We start from the raw sequence: 23,382 nt of genomic DNA, 5'->3' as shown, positions 1-23,382 counted from the left end.
TCTAGTCTCGGTAAAGAAAAATGAACATAACTGAGGGAAGGGCGAATAATCCAGCACAGAATGGATTCAAACGACGAGTAACAAGACGTGGAGAACGAAAGCCGCGTTTCTATCGCCCAGGTGTGATCGTTGCTCAATTATTTAATTTCGCGGAGCGCTGCACCACGAGGAGCGGAAAATCCGTCGACAGGCACGATTATCGACAGACAAACGGTATCGATCTACCTCCCCCGGTAGAAGTCATGCGCGCTAACAGGCTGGGTAAGCATGTTTCACCATAGCGTAAACTCGCGCGGCATTAGTCGAAGGCGGCGTGTGCGCGTACATGCGTAGGTAGGCGACTATCAATCGGCCTTTTCGCGCCTGCTACTCACCTCGTAAATTTTCACCCTTTGACACGCGCCTAATACAAGCCCCTTCGGGAGCCACGCTCGAACCCGACCGCCGTTGTAGCTGGTGGTGCTGCGTTACGGCAATGGTGGCGGCCGACGTGGCTGCCTAACCCCTCGGGAGCCTGCGGGACGTTAATGAAATAACACGGGAATTAGTCTCGGACATTACCGGCAAACTATGTCCATTACCGCGGCCCCGTGCGCGCGTACAGTGCACCCTGAAAGTTTCTGCTAGGTACACCAGTGTCCCTCGAGCTGACACTCGTTCCAACCTCTCAGGGCTCCAAACACTGGGCCAACTCGAAGAACGGAAGTAGTTTTACTACTTAACGTTACCCTATTCCTCAGAGTCTCTGAGCTCTGGCGGTATCTGAGGATTTGTGAAATCAATGGGAAATTGAGCGTGATCGAAGTCGTCGATGATACGCGGGGGACGGTGACTCGCGGTTGGATCGAATGTCAGGGACATCGGAGAATTAATTGCAGGATTGTATCGAGGCTCGACGGTGGTTAGGCTCGAGCGACGCAGTGCGTCAGTGGGTCAGAGTAAATTGAAAATACGGTGCGGCCTCTTCAGCTTGGAGTCGCTTACGCGGACTCCGCTCTATGCTGCATCACGTTCCTTTCCTCCTCCGTGCATGCAACTAATTTCACACTCCGGGTGGAAAGTAGGAGGCGAATACAGTGCTCCTCGACGAGCCCCTTTTGTCACCCGCGGAGGTCCCTTTAGGAATTCCAGTGCAAATCTAGCAACGTCACGGTGGTACTCTGTAATTCTTCCCCATTCTCTAGTATCGATTCACGGCGACCGGTTGAATTTACAGCGAGAATATAAATAAATCCTTGATGGCTATTTGCCTGCGGAATTACGGAATGAAAGTTTAAAACTCAAACGCTAAATGGAGGTTTAAAGAAACGCAAGTCGTAAATGGGACGTGTGAATCGCGAATGGGACGTTGATGCATCCTCGACACCCTTTTTATACACTGGCTTTGCTCGCGCTTCGCTCGAGGATGACGATAATGTGTTTATTCATCTGGATTGGTCGCGAGATTTTATGCTGAACACGGTTGGGCCCGGAACTGTCTTCGACGTTAACCGAACGTGACGTCAAATGAGTTGCCATAGAAAAAAAACTTATAGTTGAACAAGTATAGTCGAGGGATCATTGAAAATGAGCCTCCACATTAACTCCTCAACTATCAACGAGAAACGATAAGCAATCTTTGACTCTGCTAAGCACAGTTGGATCCCTCGAAAGTCTCCAACTCGTTATCATCCCGAATCAAACCAAAAATGACCTAGGCTCACGTATCCTATCGCGCTCAGGCCTGGCAGCGCGCGTAAACGCGCGCGTGTAGACGTGACTCGCGTATCGTCGTGCGAGTGCGCGACGCGCGTGTGTACCGTCGGTGGCGTGTACAGGGCTTTCAAGCGAACGACCGTAAGTCGCTTAAATTGGTATGGATTTCCAGTCCAACACCTCGATTGTCCCCTGTGAAGAGTGCTTCGCGAGCATACATGAATTCACGCCTCAAACACACGGTACGCGCGCCGTAGTCCTCCGTTTTCCCTCTCCCTCTCTCTCTCTGCCTCATACACACAAACACATACACACACCACGTTCTGCACTCCCCGGTTTCTTGCTCTACTCTCCCTTGCCACCGTCACCCTGCGCCTCGCTCCGTTTCGCTCTTTCCCTAGGTGTCGCGAATCGCGTCGGCTTCCTCGCTCCGAAGAGGTGTCGCGAAGCAAATCTTGCCCGTCGCTGTATGAATGGGCACCGGCGCGGGTTCACACGCGTGTGCACGCGTGTGTATACGCGCGGAGCCGCGGCGGCAGCCCACGAGGAGCCTTGATTGCGTGCCTGTGAATGCGTTTCCACCCGTTCTCTCTAAGTAGCAGCTCATTCCGCGATGCTTGCTCTCGCGACTTGGAAAACGAAGGTAGTAGCTTCTCTCATGCCCGGAGCGCTTCTCGAAGCCACGAGTGCGTGCATGCGCGCTCTCCCACACCTCCACCCACCGACGTTTTACACGAGCATCTTCTTCGACCCCCTGGGCGACGCCGATCTACGGATGGAGCTTGTTTTTTAGCCAACCGTCGACCTACCCCTTTCATCGCGGCTCGTCCTTTTCGCTAGTTCGTTCAAGTAGTAACATCCTATTTATATGGGTTGCGTGGAAATACAGGTCTTGCGGGCGGTGGCACGAGGAATATAGTATAGTATAGTAATTTTAGGAGAGGATGGATGCCAGAGCTGACTCGACTTGGCGTCGAAGAAAATTGCTCGTCGAGCTCGGGACACTTTCGTGGCGTGTCCTGAATGGACTGAGCGTTCGGTTTCAGGGGCAAGAAAAAGGTCGGCGAGGGAGGGGGCAGGCAAGGACGTCTTTCAAGGAGTAACCACAAATCCTAGTATAATACTAATAGGGCCATAATGGAGTCAATAGGGCTTAGCCGCGCGACGACAATGAGATCTTGTCAAAATACGCCGGGTAACACGAGACCTAGGAAGTGGATTTTTCTCAATGGTAGGCCCCTGTCTTGTCACCAGTGGCGCGGGCCAACAGCCTTATTGTCGGGTTTTCAAAAAATCTGAAACCTTTTCACCCGTGTGCGCGATTGGGGTTTAAGTTTCACCGTAAGGACGGACACGGGATTTCGTGAAAGGCGGAACCAGCCCCAGGAAAAGCGGAATAATACCGGAATATAATGCCCCGTGACACGCGTTCCCTTTGCACCTCCAAGTGAACAGCGCTCCGATCGCGATTATGCTTAACCTTAACGCGATCTCTGCAGCTTTCTTTCATTTTTCATAACCGATACGGTCTTCAACGTTTAACCGTTTGAGGTCTGCTAAATTACTGAAAGTAATCAGGAAATTATATATTGGTTCCTTATTAGATACTTTTCAATTAGGTAAAATGAATTCAGTTGCAGTTGTAGGGGGGTATAAATGTGTAAAATCTACTTACTTACTTGACTCACTTGAGATAGTGAGTCAAGTTAATCAGAAAATGATGGCAAAACGACTATCCAACTCTTGGGCAAAGATCTGCATGCCCGAGCGACCGTTAATCTCCGACTGGAGTATCAACGAATCCCTGCTCCAGATTTGCCGCGGTCTCGGTGCTTCTAAGGCTTGTTAAGTGTTCCGACGGCGGAGCGCACTTTTCTGAGTTAATTTATCAAACAAACGCGCAAACTCGGCACAAGCCGGCATCCCCATTTTAAGACGGCGGCTCGTTAAAGTCGTTTGAGGGTGGAGTTCCGCCGCCCCCGGTGGCCGCCAGCCGCTCAGCTACAACTACAACGTCGCAGCCAGGGCCTGGTCGCGTTCCTGAAAACGCGAGCCAACTCAGCTCCTCTCTTCCTCCCTCTTCGTCGCCCCGTCGACCGGGAACGAGCCCCTAACTTCCTTCTTAGGAACGCGGGAATCTTTTTCAACCCCTGTTTTTCAGCCCCCGCCGCGGCGCGTCCTCCTCGCCAGTTCTCGTTGGACGACTTTATTAGAAAGAGGCCGCCGCTGAAACGTCTTAATAGGCGAACTTATTTTCATCCCAGGGTCGTGCAGAGCCACGAAAGGAAACGCGTACCTGACTGGCTGCCGCGTTGGCCTTTCAGGAAATGGCGTTGACGGTTTGGTTATTAAAGGCGTAGTCGAGCCACAGAATTTTAAATATCAACCTATCTTTTGACCTTACAATCCTAGGAAACGAGTTACTGCAATTGCTTCTAATTTAGTTGCTTCATTGTTCGTAGCCCGTTGAATGCTTTGTGGAAATTTCGTCAAAGGGGGAACAGAATTTATTTTTAACGAAAATTTTCGCCTACATTTCGCTTAACACCGCAACTGCGATGCTCGATCCAGCATCGATTCGCAGCCAGAAAGAATCTCGATTTCGTCTGATAATCATTCTAACGAGGCGACTCGGGTCACGTCTAGTCCCGCGCGAAAGAGGCCGGTGTGAGTATTTTTTTTTTTCCGCGAGATTTTAATTAATTAAATTACAATTAATTCTCGTCGAGTCATTAAGGGTAGCGCATTCGAGCCGTGCTATACCGCCCATATACACGCGTGTCTCTCTTTCTAGATCCCAACGGCCATTGAGACTGGATGAAAAATGTCTTACTAGGCGCTAATGAAATAATCGTCGAGTTAATTTCGCGGAGTCGTTAATCAGGGTCGAGTGTCGAGGCAGGCCGCGCACTGCATGCCACCCCCTCCGGAGCGGGTTTCATAGAATTCTAGTTAATTTTTAGATGAAATTTCATTTCGCGAATGTACGCTCTCCCTGTCCCTCCACCTTTTCCTCACTCTTTTCCTTCGACGTCCTTCGGTCCTGGCATTCGTTATAAACTCGCGACGGATAATTATTGCAATGAATATTTGCGCGCGCAATTTACGACCGCGGAATGCCAACCAAGAATAAGCTGCAATGTTTTCGTGGTCAATTAAAAATTTCAATTCCAACGCGATCCGTTTTTACGTCTTTTTACGATTATTTTATTTTTTTATTTATTTTTGTAAAAGTTCCATTTCCTCTAGCACGTAATCTTTAGAAAGTCATTTTATTGATCGATGCGTTCTCTGTTTCAGGATTCTCTCAGTCCAAGAGTTCGTTCTCAAACCCCAGTCCAGGTAAGAATCTATCCTTTGATAGAGTGTAGTTCTCGTAAAAAAAACATGCTCTCTCGAAAATTTGCTATAAACAAAGCAATTTCGTTGGTTTCAAAAGAGAAGAGGGTCTCTCGATTCTGTCTATTTTCATCGAAGCGAAAGATCACTTTTTACAATTTTACGGGAAGGATCCATACAGTCGCGCAAACGACCGTGCTGGGGGTTACGACTCTTTTCGCTCGAATTCTTCGACGCAGTCTACTCTTGCCATGCTCGATATTTATCGCAGACCTCGGTTCTTCTGCGAACGATCATGCACTTCTGAGAAATGCTGGTAAAGTTGCCAAGTTATCGAACTGCGAACCGAAAATGTCCATCGATGGGAAAATCCGAGAAAACCAACTGCATTCGCGTTTTCAGTTATGTGGATTTGGAGTTCCTGTTAGAGTATCAACCGATACGGTCGAATTCAACTGATTGGATCTCCTTCGTTGGATCAGATTTTTGGAAGTAGTTTACATCGACGTGAAATTTGAACAATTTATTTGAAACTTAAATCGAATCGCTGTTCCATCGAGCGTTTGCCAAAGTAGAAGGAGATTCCCATTGCGATTCATAAGGCGCGCTCAGTCAGTCATGACGATGCTATAGCGCTCTGGATGACGTCATGCGGCGAAGGATGAGAGGAAAAACTGATTACGTATTCATGCCCGCGATGATTCCGATTTTTCCAGGCCATTAAGCGCCGCTGGCCTGACCCGCAAAGCGATGTCGCTCGAAACAAGAGACGACAGGTTGAAAATGATTACTGTGGATGACCTTCGCGTCTAATGGGGCTGCGTTTGTACTTCGTTACGTGTTCTGGAGAGCAGTTTCGTCCCGCATCTTTATCGTTCCGGGGCATTAAAATTTCAATGTACCATTACACGCTAGTGTAAATAATTGTAGGGTGGAAGCGACGTTGAATACTGCCCGGAGAATAAGCAACTTTCGTGCAAAAGATAAAAGTAATAACATCAGGGGAGCCAGGAAGGATCATTACAAGCGATCGTGTATAATTTCGCGTGGTCTCGAGTTTTCCGGGGTCGACCCGAAAGGTGATATTAAATTTCTTGTCAAAATATTTCAAGAAATCGAGGGTGCCCACCGCAACCTCCCCTATTCGAACGCTAATCGGTAACGGGAGACTTTCTTTTCCCGAAACTCGATTCCGCCTCCACGCCCACCGTTAAATTTTAAATTGCTGCTCCTCGTCCCGGACACGTTTCTATAGAACTCCTCTTCGACGCGGACGAGATACCAGTCAATTATGGCGGAAAATTTCCGTCGGGGACACGCAATCTCTTCCTACCTGCAGTTAGCCTCTGAAAACCGACAACAATCGCGGACAGGAAAGGTGAAGACGATATAAATTTCTTTGGTTGTAGAAAAAATATTTAATTCTTTCGAACCAGTACCGGACCAATGTCAGAAAAAATATAAAGAAATGATTTTTTCATTTCCTGACGATCTATGCGTCCTCGACGATGGAAGTCTCCGAGGTTAATTTACAAAGACATTATTCCACTGAACAAATAATCGGAATAACAAAAAGAGCTTTCCAAGATCTTCACAATAAATGCGTGCTGGGTCCTACAGGGAGACACAGATTTTATTGGCCAGGGTTTCCGTTGCGTCAGCAGGAAAACGAACCGTTTGCCATCAGGATTACGAAGGATCCCCAGGACCAGGGCGAGAGGCGTCGGTAACGAGCAGCTTTCCGACAGAATTGGTTGTTTTAACAACTGCGCGCCACTTTGAGCCGCTAGGTAAGAGGACCTGTGTCGAGGGACGTGGAAAAGGTTACGGAGGAACCGACGGACGAGCACGGGAAGAGGGAGGGACAGAAGGAAGAGAGAAAATACGCGGTTTTCGCGAGAACACGGCTGCAGAGGTACGGAGACGCCCTGTCGTAATAGTCCAATTTGCCAGCAAAGGAAAATACCGGAGGATTCTGGGAGTAAAAGGAGACTGGCATGGCCCCCGGGGTGGCACTAGCGTCGTTCAGAAAAGCTGGCTGGAAAATTGGAGACGCGGCGAAACACGGGCATGGGGAGCCTTCCCGTGGAGGAGCTGTTTTCCGCGAGGAGGGTATATACCCACTACTGTCCTTCAGCCTCAGTTTACGGACTGACGCGATGTCAATTACACTGGGTATTCCTCCGAAAGATGGTCTCTCTCTAAGGATAAGGATAGTAAAATGGAGCCCAAAGCACAGTATCACGCGTAGCGTCGAAGATGTATGTTTAAAGAAAGGCCGCCGACTAAAGCTGCTACTACTACCAACTAGCAATTCGTAATTTTACGTTGACAAATCTGAAAATAATTTGATCGTCAGGTATTGATAATTTCAATAAAATTACAATCCTGTTCTTGCTTCGTCGAGCAAATTTCAAGTTACCTGAAAACGCGAGCACGTGGATGAGAGAACGGTGGATTGCGGGAATTGAGTTACAGAGGCGCGAGTAATTGGGAAGGAACCGATTGATCAACGTAATCAATTTACTCGTTGAAAATCTGACCTGTTACCGTTACTTCTCTCTGTCGAATCGCTTCGGGAATCGAGTTACCGGTGGAAAGTGTCCTAGCGGAGTGAAAACGGATCCTAATTAACGGAAGTCCATCGGGGAAAATTCCAAAGGTACGAAGAAAACAATTTATCCGTTCGACGTACTCGAAACTACTTGGCCCAGATTTTGTTAACGTTACGCGTTAACACGTGCAGGCGTCCAAATACTGTTGACTTATCGACGACTTGCTCGTTTCAATGACTTCTCATTAGGAGGCGTCATAGCTGGTATCAGATGTCTTTATTTTCACTTGCAAAGCTTTCGAGCTTACAATCCAGGCCCTCCTCGGTGGCAATCGATAATGTCTGCTAATATATAATGATAATAGATACACGAATACGGCACCTGTGCTTTCCAATGTTCATCAGATATCAGAGAACAAACAAGTCCGTAATAATTTTATAAAAGAATCAGTATTTAGGTGGTTCTTCTTTCTATATAACCAAGGAGGCCACTAGCGTAGATATAAAAACCCTCAGTCATCGACGTGGCCGCGTCTCCCGTGGCCTTCTGAATCCTTCAGCCTTTAGCCTTTACGAGGTATCCCCCAGTGTCCGATCCAATCATCTCATTTCCCGCGGTATCGATTTCACCAGCCGTTGGAAACTTCCTCCGTGAAAAGAAGCGCCCGAGACAAGCCTGTCGTCAACGGAGCAAGAGGGAATCACGAAATCGAAGGAGACGGTGGAAAGAGGAGGAAAGCTTGACTCCTGTAAACGCCTTAAATCGCTCTGCGTTAGGGCATATTGCCTCCACTCGTTTACCAACCCCCGTACACTAGGTATCCGCTTACCAACATTCCTTCGATCGATCGGACTAATTAATTTAATTATCTCACATGAATTTGTCTCATTCTGAATTCCTTTAGCCTTTTACCTGATACTCGAGACTATTGTTGCACGGACAATTCTAAATTTGCAATTTGCACTAATAACAAACAGGTTTTAGGACAAATTATCAGTGTGCGCAATTATCCCAAGTTCAAAGTCCGCACAAGAGGCCATAGTTTGCTCCGTCAAACTCTGCGCTGGACGAAAAGAAAAGATTACGAGAAAAGACGAGGGAACAACGAATAAAAGGGGGATGGAAATCGAAGCTAAAGAGTAAGGTAGGGAAAACCAAGAGAGTATTTTTCCGCCGTGAAAACCAAAGTGCATTGAAGCAGGAAGGAACCGGTGGTTGATTAATACAGCCGCTCGAGCCGGGAGCTTTATAGACATTTTCGTCGTAAAGGGCTCCGTTTCAAAGAGCGCCACCGCTCAATGCCAAGCCGAACGTTGTTGACTATTCGCAAAATAGTGCGCGCGAGCCTCGCCTCGAGATCTCGAGAGTCCCCGCTGGTTATTACGATTGAAGAGTATTTGACGGCGAAATCCCCCGTCGAACGGAAAAAAGTTTTCCAACCGCAAATCAGTTCCAAAAACGGTTCCCGTCGACTGATGTAAACGAGAGTTTACGCAACGTTTCGTGGTGGTCAACGCGATAAAGCGGAAACTTCTACTTCTCAAACCTGCCAGGAGTGCAAAAGGATTACGGATCCTCCTCTAAATTGTGCGAGGAGCGTGGAGAGGTTAAGAACCACTGGTCCTGAGGTCAATGAAAACGTTAAATAGATGGAAACAATTTGACAGATCGTACGGAGGTGGGAGAAGAGAAGCGAAGAGTGGCACGAGGGTTAACAGAGACAAAGGGGGTAACCAGCTCGATTCCTCGACTCATCGCGAAAGAGATTCTCTCGGTTGAAACGGACGAGTGGTAAATCGGAGGAACGGCTCTTCCTCCGCCGGAATCCTTTCTTGCTTCTTCTTTCGTCACTCGTGACCGATTGTACCTATCATAGTGGCTGGAGATGCGCGTGTGTTCCCATATATCTCCTTTCATTCGAGAGACTCCAGAAGAGAAGTGGGTGGACGGTGGTGTGCTGGGGTGTCGCTAAAGAGCAACGAAGAGGGTGGGTTGGTAGCGGGCTGAGGAGGACGGCGAGGATGAGACGGAAATAAAAGCGAGAACACGGCGGTAGAGTTTGGCTGGTTGAAGCAGGAGAGCGAAAAAAAAAGCGGGGGGCACGAGAAAAGGACAGGAGAGAGGGCGAACGAGCGAGAAATGAGTGCCGAGGGCTGCCACGTCGGAGGAGGCGACAAAGATATTAATTAAGAATTAACACGCGTACTGAAACCGCCCTTAATTAGTAACAGTCAGTGCCTGAAGCAGCGGTTTGTCTGCACGAGCCTGTACCAGGCGGGCGCAGGGTAAACACGGGGAATGAATTGTAATCAAAAAAACATGCCAGCGGATAACGCGACCGATTCGACCGGGAAGATGGAAAAAACTCTGTTCGAAAATATTCCAACGCGAATCGAAACGAAATGTAAAGCTTTCACGTCGATCGACCGATCGAACGAATCTGCACGACTATGGCGACGAATAAAACCAGCGCGGAGCAATGTTTACTTAATTGGAAATTACAAATTTTAATTGGGAATTAAAAGTGTAACTCTGGGTTGCCTCGAAATGAACCGAAACATATATACTTCGTTATTCACGATGTTGGTCCAGCACGGACAGCAATCTGTTCGTTCAATCGTGATAAAACATCGGTACTCTGATTAAAATATTTGATATATTGTTTTCAACGAGTAGTTGAAATGAAACTAGCACCTGCAAAGGATTAATATTATTGAATCGATCAGTTTGGCTTCCAAATTTCTGGTTCAGGAACGATGACGGAAATAGAGGCGCGCGCCGCGGGGAAAAACGCGCGCACGTCGAACGAAGGCCAAACGGCATAAAGGAAAAGCCTTCAAACGGTTCTCGCTCGTGTCATGAAACATTTACTTTGATTACTTGGTGGAGCTCATTAGCACCGTAATTAACGTGAAACGCGTGTGAACCAAGGAAAACCTTAGAAGCCCCGTGATTCGATCAAGAAGAATTTCACTCTAAAGTCTTTACTGGAAAAGAATTCTTTGGATCGACTTATCCTACATAGCCTACATTTTCCTTTCATAGTTGAGAAAAGAGCGCCGAAATCAAAGAAATTCTATGTTGCGGATAATCGATGCTCTTTCAAATTCCACACTCTTTAATTCGTCGCTGATTCAATGGTCTCTGATTTTTGCACGATTCTTTTAAATAGCGAAACGCCTAACTGACTTAATTTCGAAACTAAATCAAGTGAATTTATAAGATAAAAAGGAATGTCTGACGTGTCCGCGTCGTGCAATCGTCGACAGCCAGGAGCTCGTCATTCTTTCGAGGTACCGATTGGCCAACCCTCGAAGTACTCGGGATCGATGCGTGTACCTATTGCGTGCTCCGCACGTGAAATCGTGACGTCACCGACTGGAGGCCATTTTGACTCAGCTGGTTCCGACAAAAAGCGGCTCGAATGGCAGGACGCCATGTCCTGCGAGCCTGGCAATACAATGAACAATGATCTCTGCCTCGCCGCGTACACACGGAGATCCCCCTCACCGATTAACACGCTCGCAAATTTATCGAAGCGCGCGCCACGTTGTCGAGCGTTGAAACCTGGAACCCTTTGGAAGGGATGACCGAGTCGCGCGCGTACCTGAAGAGAAAGAAGTATCCACCAGGACGTAGACGAAGGAGCAGCGAGCGTAGCAGAAACGGGGGGTTGATTTCTTTCTCAGGAAATATTTTGACAGGGATGGGCGTGGTGGTGGTTCCCGTTTCGCCCTCCGTCGTTGTAGAAATTTTTTCTTTTTTTACCCCTCGATCCAGAGGGTTTTCGGTTTCACCGTTGCCACTTTAAAGCGATACACAACTCGCGGACGAATAAATATTATGCGGCTGAAAAATGTGCTTTCGAGCACATCCAGGCATCCTCGACTCCTTGCGGCAGGATTGTGCCGATGAAAAGGGGGCAGGTCGCGGGGGTGGCGCGCGAGGAGAGAGGCCCTCTCGCTGCCGTTGGTTCGTCCGCCCGTTCGTGCAGATACAGTGGCTACATTGTGGGTTTAGAGGCTCATTGTGCGACGCCAGCACCGGGCATTGTCGTCCCTTTTCGAGGGCCGGAGATTCACACCTTTTCACCGGTGCGATTTTCCACGATGGGCGCGCGTTTCATTGAGCGGAAGAGGGCGAACCAGCTCGTGGAAGGGACGACGAATCGTGGGGGGGGGTGGGGTGATGGTGAGAGCTCCAGAGATACGGAGAACAGATAAGGACTAACCCTGAGGAACGTGGAAACCTGTAAGATCACGTGGTTTTACAGGGATGGTTTAAATTGGACACGTTGCGCGAAGGATTCCGAGTGAAAACACTCGTTCGACGAAGCCGGTGGGTTCGTACGGTGTACGTTGAATGGTGAGAGACAATGGTGGCTATTTAAGGAGGAGGTGTCGAGGATGTGAGCTCTTCCGGATTAAATTTCCTATAGGTCCAGATTTCAAAGACGAGCCTAGGTCGTTCACGCGTTCCTTCAATTAATGAAAGAGATGGCCTATCAGGTATTGCTGAAACGATCGGGCCATATTACCTGCAAGGTCGAACCTTATACCTTTTCGATATTTAAATCCCCCTTTCCGTGTAGAAAGTGGTCCCATATCGGTTGTGCGACGAGGCTGAGAGTCCAGAATAATATTCTGTAAAGTATACTCTCATTACCAAATTGCCTCTTCGATTCACAATCAGGTGCAGGTTTTTCTTAAAGACAAAAGCTCGTTCGCAAAAGCTTATTCTTCCCCGAAGAACCAGCCACTCGGGCCACCAACAACAGACCACTCGGTATATTTGATTTACGACCATGTCTTTGCCCGACTGAACAGTACAGAGGCATTAATTCGAACGAGCAGCTATCGAATTCGATCCCATCGTTAGTATTACCGTAATCGATGCACGGATCGATAACACGAGCCGTCGCCAGCCGTTTCCTCCTTCCTGGATCCCCCGCTAATTGCACTAATTTCAATGAATCTCCTTCGAGAAGGTGTATTTCCCGGGCACCTTATGAATTTGTAAGCAAAGAAATTTGAAAGGCTGCCAAGTCTCTCTTCTCGAAGGGACAATTAGACTCTTCTCGTCGACCTTGAGGGGAGTCAACGAGACGTTGAGGAGTTTGTCCGACCGATCGTTAAGTTACCTCGTCCCTTCGTTCGTCCTTTGTCAAGATTAGAGAACTTCCCGGTGCTTCAAATAATGCCTCCATTTACCAATCTTCGAACTTCGCGCAACACGCTACCTCGAGGAATCATCCTCTCTCTTGGCCCTCATTTGCATACAATGTGCCCGGAACACACGTCTCCCGCAATTTACCAGTCCATCATACCTTCGTCGACGAATCGTTCTTGCAACTATTTTAATTTGGCTTAGTTCTGTGTTTTTACGCTTTGAATCTTGACTCGCTATTATTAAGTGCGCCTTTGAGACCCCAAGCATCGACCTAACGCGGAGGAAATCAACTCCTTTTGTCTTCCAAAAATGATTTTCCGCTTTCTTATTTATTTCTTGCAAAAGCTGTCCCATTCAACGATACCTTTGCCTCCGAAGCAATTTCAGCGATACACGATTTTACTGTCGCACAACAGGGCATTCGGTGTTCTCGACATAGCGAACTCGGCAACAAAAGTTTCGCGGTGACAGCCGAGACAGGGGCGATGAGAGTGGTTCGAGGACTAAATTTAGGTCGCCATGTGCGGACGTGAGTTTGTCTGGCGCCAAGGAACAAAATATGTAGTTCGGCTACAAAAATATTGGGTTACTTCGAAAACAGCCGGCAGTCAACACTTTCCTGAAGCGTTGCATGTGTTTCGCTGGCTGGCTCGCTCAAGACGAGATTCTCAGGAGTTTGCATGGGAACACCGTGATTTATCGATGTCATTTTCATCGATTCGCAAATAAGGAACCATCTCTGGATCATAAGAAAGGAGTAGATAAATCACTCTTTGATTCTAGGCTTCTATCGTGATTTTATCGTGAAAAAGATTGTACACACATACTTTTGAAAGATCGACAAAGTGTGCGCATCTCTGGGACAAATAATTACGTCATTGAGCGAACCGTATCATCGGTATTGTCGAATCGAACATAGCCTGCCACTCGGAGAATAATTATGAAATCATTCACTCGTGGAACAATTCCAAGCCGTAGCTACGCTTTTCATTTAATTCCCGATGCTTAGTCGCTCTATTTTCAAAGGGTGCCTCCACGGGCATTGTTAATCCGCGTCACTGAATCGATTCCAACAAGAGAGCCTCACTCTAAACACGGAATTATGCAAATTATTAAAACTGATGTTCGATTGCCGTCAGACCGAGCGCCCCTTCGATTTTCCAGCGCGTTTTCCAATCAGTCAATCTCGTTTAAGCGTCACTTTTCAATGGTAATGAAAGCACGTAACACGGGATATATTGAGTGATCGCGTATTTTAGTAGTAGACGTTTCAGTCATCTATTTATTGGTCGATTAACATCTTCGAATCAATCGTGATCAGTGAAATAAAATTTTTAAAAAACCTTTCGTACCTTCCTCGAAACAAATGCTCTCAAATTGCATTATCGATTACCCTTCCCCAATATTCTATCTTCGAATCCTCGAGGGTGCCAAAAATCGTGCGAAACAGTCTTAACGAGATATCAATGGCGGATGGCGCGTATCGTTCTTCGATAAGTTATCGTATTTTTGTCCAGGAGTGACGGAACGCTGGCTCCGCGCTCTCCAATTATTAGAACCCCAAGCAGTGCTGTAACAAGTTTGCGACCCTCGCGTCTCCATCGAGCGCGGATTTGGAAGGGGTTGCTCAGCGAACGCTGCCACAAGCCGCGTACTACATGATCGCGCGACTCTTATGAATACCGTAAATTTTACTCGATGCTGGCGACAATTTCGCCCGGTCATCAGCATAAAATCTATTCGCGTCAGGCTACCGTTTCCGTTGAAAATGAAACTCGGAGAACGCCCGCGAGGAATTCACGCCAGCTGAGACAGACTCCCTGAAATTGTCAAAATTCAAATAACGAGTGTAATTAATTATTGAATCGTGGACGATTCGTGCATCGAAACACGTCGACATTCGTGTGGTCGTTCACTAAGGAATTAAAAAAATTAACTGTAAAGGCGAGGTGTCAAAAAATATAAATCTGGTAAAAGTAGGTTTCCCAAGATTTTTCAGAAGTTCATTTTATAAATTTTAGAATTGAATATTTTGCTCGCGTTCGGGGGATTTTCACGATCCCTTTCGCAGACATCGGTCGAGTTTATACGCGCATTTACTGACGGACAATTATTCAGCGGCTTTAGCCACTTAGCCCGCAGCGCGCGTGCGCTCTCTTAACGAGTGAGTTTTGTTCCATCGCGTCTGGGATTCTTTCGCGATTCTCTAATTAAAAGCCTGCGTTGGCGTGTTCGTTGCGAGCGTTTCAGGTACGTTTTGTAACACACTAATAGTCGCGGCTAGAGTGGGTCGAATTTAGGGGGTTCTCGTCTGTTGGCGAGAAATCGGAGACATTCGAAATTCTTTCTGTGAAAAGCGCACGATGTACCGAACCCGAACTTTTTGTTTCGTAAAATGACTACTTTCAAAAAGGATTTATAGACTCGTCGGAGATTTGAAGACTGGATTTAAATAAGAGGAGTTGCCTCGACCATGTATTTTGTCGCAAAAGTTTCGTCCGTATTGGAGAGTTCCTCGATCTCGGCTGAAACACTCTCCATCCCCTTTGTCTGGGAAAATAAACTCCGAATAACGGGTTCCCTCTGAATCGACGTCACGGGTACGTCCGTGGCCGTAGCAACGCTAAATTTTCCACGACGCCGGCGGCAATTTCAGCCGGTCATCGGCGTAAAGTCGATGCTCATTGTGAGCCCTGGCGGGTTCACGAGGATGCTGGCAGACAAGAGGGAGGACACCGTCGGTGGGTGGACAGGATGGCTGTAGGGCTGGATAGGTCGCCAGAGGGAGTGTGAGAGAGAGAGGACTTAATGGGGACGAACTGTAGAAGTGGCTATAGTCTAGAGCCGTGTTAGGGCCAGGGCCATTAAGCTTAATGACATAATGAAGTAAATGGCTGTGCATGCCATGCCACGCCGGAGACTATAGCTTATAACCGCCGGGCCTCCACCCCCGCGCAATATACCGCGTGCCAGGAATTCCTGACTTATGCCGGCACTGCCCAGTCGAAAGGGGTAGCTAGCTATGGGGTGTCCCTTCTCTCTCCGTTCGTCCATCCACCGCTGGTTCCTTCTCTCTTTTAAGCCTTTCGCGAGCGCTGGTGTGTGCGTGACACTTTCCGAGTCTCCCTTCGCTGTATCTCTCGCTACACGGACGTCTCTGTTCATCTATGTCCCGGGTCCCGTTCTCTATTCATCTATGCCCCCAGTTTCGTTCCCTGTTCATCCATCCCCCCCTGTTCTCAGTTCATACATGTCTCGAAGTAACGCTCCGTGTTCGTCTATGTCTCGGAGTCTTGTTCTCCGTTCGCATACGCTGCGGAGTCTTCTTCTCTCTTCATCTCCAAGAGTTGAACGAAGTAGCACGAACATCTACACTGTGGTATTCAACTGATGACTGCTCAGAGACCTTCGCAGGTGCTCGCACTATTTCGTCCACCCATGCCTTAAACTATGTTTCTGAAAGTGAATTTATTTCGGGAATTGCCAAAGTCGTCGCCCTTCCCCCCACCCCTCCGTCCCTTTCTGGGTCCCTTTCCGCGAAACTATTCGCTAAAAACCGGCGTAAATCCTCTTGAATTTCCTGCGAAGGACTCTTAATTATGCGTTTCGTACGCCGCGTTGCGACGGAAGGTCGCCCGGCGCGTTCAAGTATTTAATGTGATTTAGCAAAGGCAGCAAACAGCGCGAAACGCGAAGCGGGCGGTTGTCGTCCGCGGGTGAAGTCGCGCGACTCGTCTCTCTTGTTTGCGCCGCCACTATGCCTTCCTTTCATCGGATTCGCGTCTTTTCTGCGTCGAGACTTTGAAAGCCGCGCGAGCGCTCGCGTTAATCACACGGAAGTGCCTAATGCGCCGCTTGATAGCTGTAATTTCAGTATTAATTGGACGCGTGAATGGCACCGCGACGCTCCGCCATCCGACGTTCCGCGCTGAATCCAGCTCCGGTGCCCGATGCTGCGAACCCTCCGCCAGATAGTGTCGCGGGAACGCTGGGCGGACAGGTTAAATAGAAGGAGTTCCCTTTACGCTAATAACAATGAGCGTACTCAGAACTGATTACAGTACACTAGACGCACTCGTGTACGCTCTCAAAACTCTCTCTCTTGGCTCTAATTTTAACTCTTAAATACAACTCGTTGCACGGGGCTCTTCGCTTTTTGCTCTCCACGGAACCCTTTGCCTCTCCAGCTCGCGACTATCTTGGCTGTTGGTCTCCCAGTGGGTCTGGGTTAGGTCGGATACCTCGGTTGATGAAAGTTGACTACGGCTGATTTGTCCTGCGGTGATGTGTCTGATCTGATGAACATCTGCACGTGTTGGAAAGAAGTTGACCACTTGACTGTGGACATTGGATTACTCTTTCCTTTTCTATCGACTTAACACCGAATCCTTGCATTAGCTTTACCATCCCTTTACGTCATATTCTCTGCCACGGTTCGTACCCTTGGAAGACTCACCCCCCAGAGCATACAGCAGACAAGTTCCTCCCTTCCTCCCCCACTTGCCAGCAGCAGTAAAGATGGAAAACGATCGTTTCTCGTCCAGCGTGTGTTTATTTCGATCACGACGCGTTCTGGAAGAAACGGGCTCGTGCAATCGATGGAAGGATTCGTTGGAGAAGCGACGAGTCCTTGAACATCCTGCGACAGGAGGTCTGGCTCACGGGGGCAGGGTGGAACAAAGTAAGCGCGGACTCGATGGTGAAAAAACGCGTTGTTTTCGGGCAATCAACACTTTGCTCATTGTGCACGGCTGGCACCTGAATGCGTGGCCATCATAATATTCACACCATTCGTAGAGGGGTCGAATTTCGAGCATGGCCACCGCGGTCCAGGAGAATGGTTCGAGACGCGCGTGAAAACACGTTTCTGACCACGAGGTGTGAAGCCCTCGCAGTAGCAAAAAGAAGCGTAGAGAAACCAGGGTAGCCGAGGGTAAAAGAGTCGAGAAGCGCTTCCGAGAAATTCCGCCCACGAATTCGTTATTCCTTTTTATTTTTACTTTTTCTTATACATCGTTTTCTCTTTCTCTCTAGGTCTCTCCTTCGACCACGTCCTATTCATTAATTATCGTCATTCAAGGAGACCACAGGGCCTCCGATTGTGAGATCCGGGATCGATGAAACGCGTTTCGCGTGTAACCGTGATTAAGCCGTCGAGTTTTCGCGATGTAACCGGTGACGGGAACTGCTTTCACTAGAGAACTTAATTACTAGGCTGTATTATATGCGCGCGCCCGATGCACGAATCGATGGTTCGAGAAACAACGTAATTCCTGCTGCTTAGAAGAAATCCCGTCCCGTCTCTCGCGAGGATCTGCCCGTGGCACGTTAATTACTCGTTCTTCGTTATTATTGTCGGTGCTGGAAGACTGTGTCCAAAATAATTATCGTCCTCTGCTGGTCCATCGCGCGATTCGCCGATTTCGAGAAGCCAAGATATCGATCTTATGTACATTTATATAATCGGCATCGTAAAAAAAAAACCCGTAGATAAACGTTTTCATCCTTATCTTACTTTAATAATTTTATTATACGTAAACGAGGGCTCACGTTCCGGTACAACCTATTATACAAATTAATATTTCCTGCAGAGGACCAGCAAAATTGAGGTCGAAATGTCGATAGATAATTAATACAGCTAATTTTATATTAAGCTGCTCTATACGGCTGAATAAATACCTACTCGTCTAATAACGCATTATTCGTGACAGCCAGGCGGGCAACGAATTAATTGCATTTATTTCTTGGGGTAAATTTGGGAAATATCCTATTTATACGAAGATCATCATTTGTGGGTTTCAACGCAACGAAGACGGTAGAGAAAAAGATGAAACGCGTGGAGCGAATCGAGGGACTCTCCAGAGGGTAAACGATCGGACCAGCGAAATTAATTCGACCCCGAGAACATCGCGGAAGCATTAGCAGCTTACCCCTAAGCTGCTGTCGGTCTGTTACAAGTGTTTTACAGCGTGTTACATGGTGCAGCAAAACTACCCCTGGGTTGAGGGTCCCTAATCTACCGAAACATCCCCCGGGATGTATCCAAGCATCGGCTGCACTCGGATACGCTCCATTCGCCCTTTCGGCTATGTAAACGACCGCGTTACATGTTTCACGCGCTCGATAAATAATTCTCGGCCTGATGCATTTTTCAAGTGCGTTGGCATTTCGTGTTGTGTCCAGGGGACCATCTAGGGACGGTAGAGGTCGTCGTCCAGTAGCAAACCAGTGTGAACTCCACGTTTTCGTTGATTGCTTATTTAAGGGAAAATAATTCTAACGAAGAACTCGGATATCTTCGACTATTACGATATTTAAATTCTTGCTCGACTGTTCACCTTCTCCTATACTAGAAAGTGCAAACGGGGTTTACCATTTCTTTTTCTAGCAAACAGAGTCGGACCTAGCGTATCAAATTGAAGCGTAACGTCGTTTTCGTGGGGAAAGGGGCTGCTACGTAATTTCTCGCGAACCAGTTACGGGTGACCTACGAACACCGAGAAGCAATCGATTACGTTCCATGGGAAGCTTCCAAAAGGAACGGTGGTTTATTAAAAAATTCAGAAATTTAGCATCGCGAATTCTACGTATGTATACGTGCCCTAAATTTTTTGAAAAGTTTCGACAAGCTGATGTAAAGGTATCAGGTCATATTTTCTTAGCAGCGAAACTAGCATCTATCTCGTTAATCATCCGCATTCACCGGCTTCCTCGCATTTACGTATTTCTTATAAAATGGCAGCCAGTGAGGAAACGGGCGTCTCGCGAGGCAGGGGTCTCGTCCTGGAGTCGTCTCATTCATCGCGCGACGAGGTAATTTCTCGATGAATCCACGAAAGGGCATTTATCCGTTCGTCCTCCGTACCGCGAGTAGGGGACGGACACAAATTTTCAATTACGACGCACAAAGGCACGGTTAATTCCCTGGGTTTGAAACGTCTTCGCGGTGCATAGCCTCTGGCGAGAGAGATGGCTCGAGGAAGACGAGAGGAACGGAGAGAAACGGAGGGACCATGAAAAGATTTTCAAATTAAATTTCGGGATTAGTACCCTGGTTTAATACGGACAAGTGACGGCAGAAGACGTCCCAGGGGTGTGCTACGTGCTACCTTCGCCCTCCCCTTGGGACACCATACACACGGGCCACTGTGTTACAACGTGACGACGTCCCAGACGACCCTCCAGCTCGTAACACTTCGCGCGTTTCCATTTGCTCGATGTAAACTCCTCGTGTTCCGCACGGTCCCTTCCGTCAGCGGAGTCTTCCAGCGAGCATCCGCCTCGTCCCACGTCCGGTGTCCAGCTGGACGCAATTTCGATTCGCGGGTCGCAGGGCCAGATGCGAAGGGTGTCGAGGACACCGAGCAAACAGACGCGAAAAATTTGCTATGCGATTAAGAGTGGTGTTGGTGTATCCCGCGCAAATTGCTCGGTGTTTTCTGCGTCACCTTTCGATAACGATTAGCTGGAAGAATTCTTTTAGGGTTGGACCAGATTATTTTAGAGTCAGGTGGAAAGTCAGGAGGGAGGAAGTTTTAATTACCTTGTAGGATTATTATTACCGAGTTCAAAATACGAAAATAAAGGAAGGAGTATAGAAGACAACGTTTACATTAATTTGAAATACACGAATAAGTAATTGCAGGAAGTAGAATGAACCAGATATCGGTCAGGCAAAGGGAAAAATTACTTTCACTCCGCAAGGATATGGATCTTTCCGCAAGGAAACAATCGAGTAGACTTCTCATAGACACCCTAGCCCCTATTTCATCCTTCTTCTTTTTCATCTCATGGACCTATATCATCGCGTCAGTCCGAATCTGCCCAAGACGAGTCGAATCGAAGAATCGACACTTCTGGCAGCGTTAAAGTGATTCTTCGTGAGGTCCTCGCAGCGTTCAGGATTAGAATATCAATTATCGAAGAAACACGAAGCTGGCGGATACTCTAAGAGGTTCTATTAGGTGCAAGCAGTCTGGCGTAAGGCAGCCAGTCAAGCAGGGCCACGGGTTTAAGGTCTTAACAGCTACTAAAGCAAAAGCTCCTTCTGTCTCGCTCTTAAGCACGGAAAACAAGCCGTGTTAGACGAAGGGGTGTACTGAGAGCCGCCATTGGCTATCCACGCTCCTTTATTGCCGGTTGCCTGGTAACCAGCCTGCCACCAACACACACCGATGGCAACCACCCCGTGTAACCACCCTGAAACCCGACAGCGGCGTGCACACCCTCGCTTAGGAACAGCAACTCGCAACCACCACCACCGCCGCCGCCAGCACCGTCTATCCCTAGCCCACCCTCTCCTGGATGCTCCACGAGTCGCACACACCGCGAACACGCTCGCGTTTTCACGCACACGCGTCCACCAGTCGTGTCGCGGCGGGGATGTGCGATGGAATCCTCGTGTAATCGTGCTGGGGGGGTGTTGGTGGTGTGCGAGCGAGAAACAACCCCGCACGGTCTCCGAGTGTACGTACGCATGGCGTGAATATATTTAGCGAGGAAACTACCACTGTTTTCGCGCGGGAGGGTGTTTCGAGAGCCGCCTGCCACTCCGGCTGCCTCTGTGGGTGCAGAAAGTCTGTCGCTCCTGGCCGAGTGGACCGCGAAGTTTTCTCTGAAGTTGCCTTGGATTTCTTCCTTTTATCGGCGATCCCTGCCGCGCGGGGAGGGAAGACACTTTGCGCGAATGATTGCGGCCCGCTGTGTCGTATTCGCGATGGTGCGCGCGGCTCGTGGCTTTGAGCCTTGCAAGGACCATCCGCGAAGTGTCCTTCCCCTGTTTTCATGAAACGGTGCAGGCTTGTAGACTGGCCAAAAATACGAGATAAGCGTCTGTTCGTTTTTCAGCAGCGGTAAGTCAAGACCGAGGGGTGGGTCTACCCTCCAGAGTTTTAGGCTGCTGATCCTGCTACTTGATGCGCGAGTCTTTGAAGGTATCTCTGTGGGATCTTTAGTGGAAAGTAACGTAGAGGATCGGGGGAAAAATTAATGAAAAGATAATTAGAGGTAAGACCAGCAGGAATCGCAGAAGAAGAGGGATGATTAATCGTTCTGTATTTTTCTGATTAATCGTGAACTCGAGATGAAAACTGTTTACTGTTTTTTCTTTTAACAAAATTTGAGAATGTTATCTAAGGGGTGACGTCTCGAAATTGGTGTACTCCCCCGTGCGTGAACTTCGCTCGCGGGATGATATCCAGGGGAGAATTGTGGGCGAGAAGAGACATTGAAACTTCTCAATTTCGACCTGTCCGTTTGCTTTCGCCTCCTTTCGAGCATTCCCCAGAGACGTCGACCATCAACCTCCCAACGTCTTGGGCTAGCTCGTAATGTCTTCTCAGATCACATGTTTTATTATACAACATATTCCGCAACAATCTTTTAAAAATGAAATGATACTTTAAATAAGAGCGAAGCGAAGGATCCGCGAAACAGTCGAAGACGCCTGCAGAATCAGGACGACCAAGACACTCCTTTTTCATTGGGACCAATCGAGCTCCTCGGAAGTCCCGCATCAAATCCAATAAAAACGTTCCAGCAACTTCGAATCGTCGGAACGGCGACGGGCAGGAGCACGCTCGAGCGAGCATAATCTTACGGGTTCTCTCTCGTCGAGGAGATTAAAAACAATTGCTTCTGAAGTGGCTGCATGCGCAAATACGGCGCGTCTCACCCTAGCCAAGGTCTCGAGGGAGGTCGCGACATCCCACGATATTCGAGGGCACTACGAACGGATTAGATCCAGGACAAATTAGAGGAGAGAGACGGGCCCGCCTCGTCCGGGCGCCCCGAATTCATCCTGCTCGAGGGCAAACGCGTTCCCGCTGGTCCCGTAATAGCTAACTGGATTTGATTAATCGATTCGGTTACAGTCTCCTACTTAGCCCGCCGTGACGCTTCCTGCCGCGCGTAATATCGATCATTCGCCCAGGACGAAAACAAGCCTGGGTGAATTACGATGTTTTGCGACCTGGCTGCTAGATATTCTTTCCCGCGATTACACGCGACGATATCGTTCCGTACGCGTCTGGGGGTTGCTGTATTTCATTTCGCGACGAGGGGAAAAATATTGCCTGGCGACTCTCCGAGGGTATGGAATACGAAGTTCTTTCACGCTGAAGGTGCTCGAGAAGAAGATATTAAGTAAGATGGCTGCGGGGAAACGCGTTCTTGGTTTAACGTTTCAAGATGAAACGATGATTACGCGGTATCTGCCAATGCTGTATTAATAAGAGACTTCCCTTGAGAGCAACGGTTTTTAAAAAAAATTAATTCTATTCGCGTTTCTAACTAGATCCTAACACGAAGCCAAATGTTGGCCCACGCAACGAGAACAGTTGGGAAACACCGTCCCAGCTCTGATACTGCTATTCATAGGAATCGAATTAGCTCGAGGAACGAAATTAGACGTGCTCCGGCTGGCGCGTTTCGTTTAATTCTCAACGCGAACGTGACATGCGGATTATCGGCGGTTCGATTTTCGCGTCGTTATTAGCATCTCAGCCACCCAGCCATTCGCGACTACGAATGCGACGCGGCGGCGCCGATTGGTTCGACGGTTCACGGTAAATAAGCGTACTTAAAAAGTCGGGTGCAGGAAACAACGCGTAGCCGGGGTGGCGTA

At 48.3% G+C, this 23,382-nt stretch overlaps 1 protein-coding gene across 5 annotated transcripts in view; it reads left to right on the top strand.

Annotated features, from left to right (window-relative positions):
- Window positions 1-23,382, top strand: part of LOC128873754 (visual system homeobox 2-like) — a 60,971-nt gene that overhangs the window by 9,217 nt on the left and 28,372 nt on the right. For all 5 annotated transcript variants that reach the window (XM_054117565.1, XM_054117568.1, XM_054117566.1 and 2 more), the window contains one exon: window positions 4,996-5,037. In XM_054117565.1, coding sequence (XP_053973540.1) covers window positions 4,996-5,037 — 42 coding nt within the window. The remainder of the gene's footprint in view (window positions 1-4,995; window positions 5,038-23,382) is intronic.

The sequence above is a fragment of the Hylaeus volcanicus genome, chromosome 3 (genome assembly GCF_026283585.1).
Source record: "Hylaeus volcanicus isolate JK05 chromosome 3, UHH_iyHylVolc1.0_haploid, whole genome shotgun sequence".
NCBI lineage: Eukaryota > Metazoa > Arthropoda > Insecta > Hymenoptera > Colletidae > Hylaeus > Hylaeus volcanicus.
This window is presented reverse-complemented; position numbering and strand designations above follow the sequence as displayed.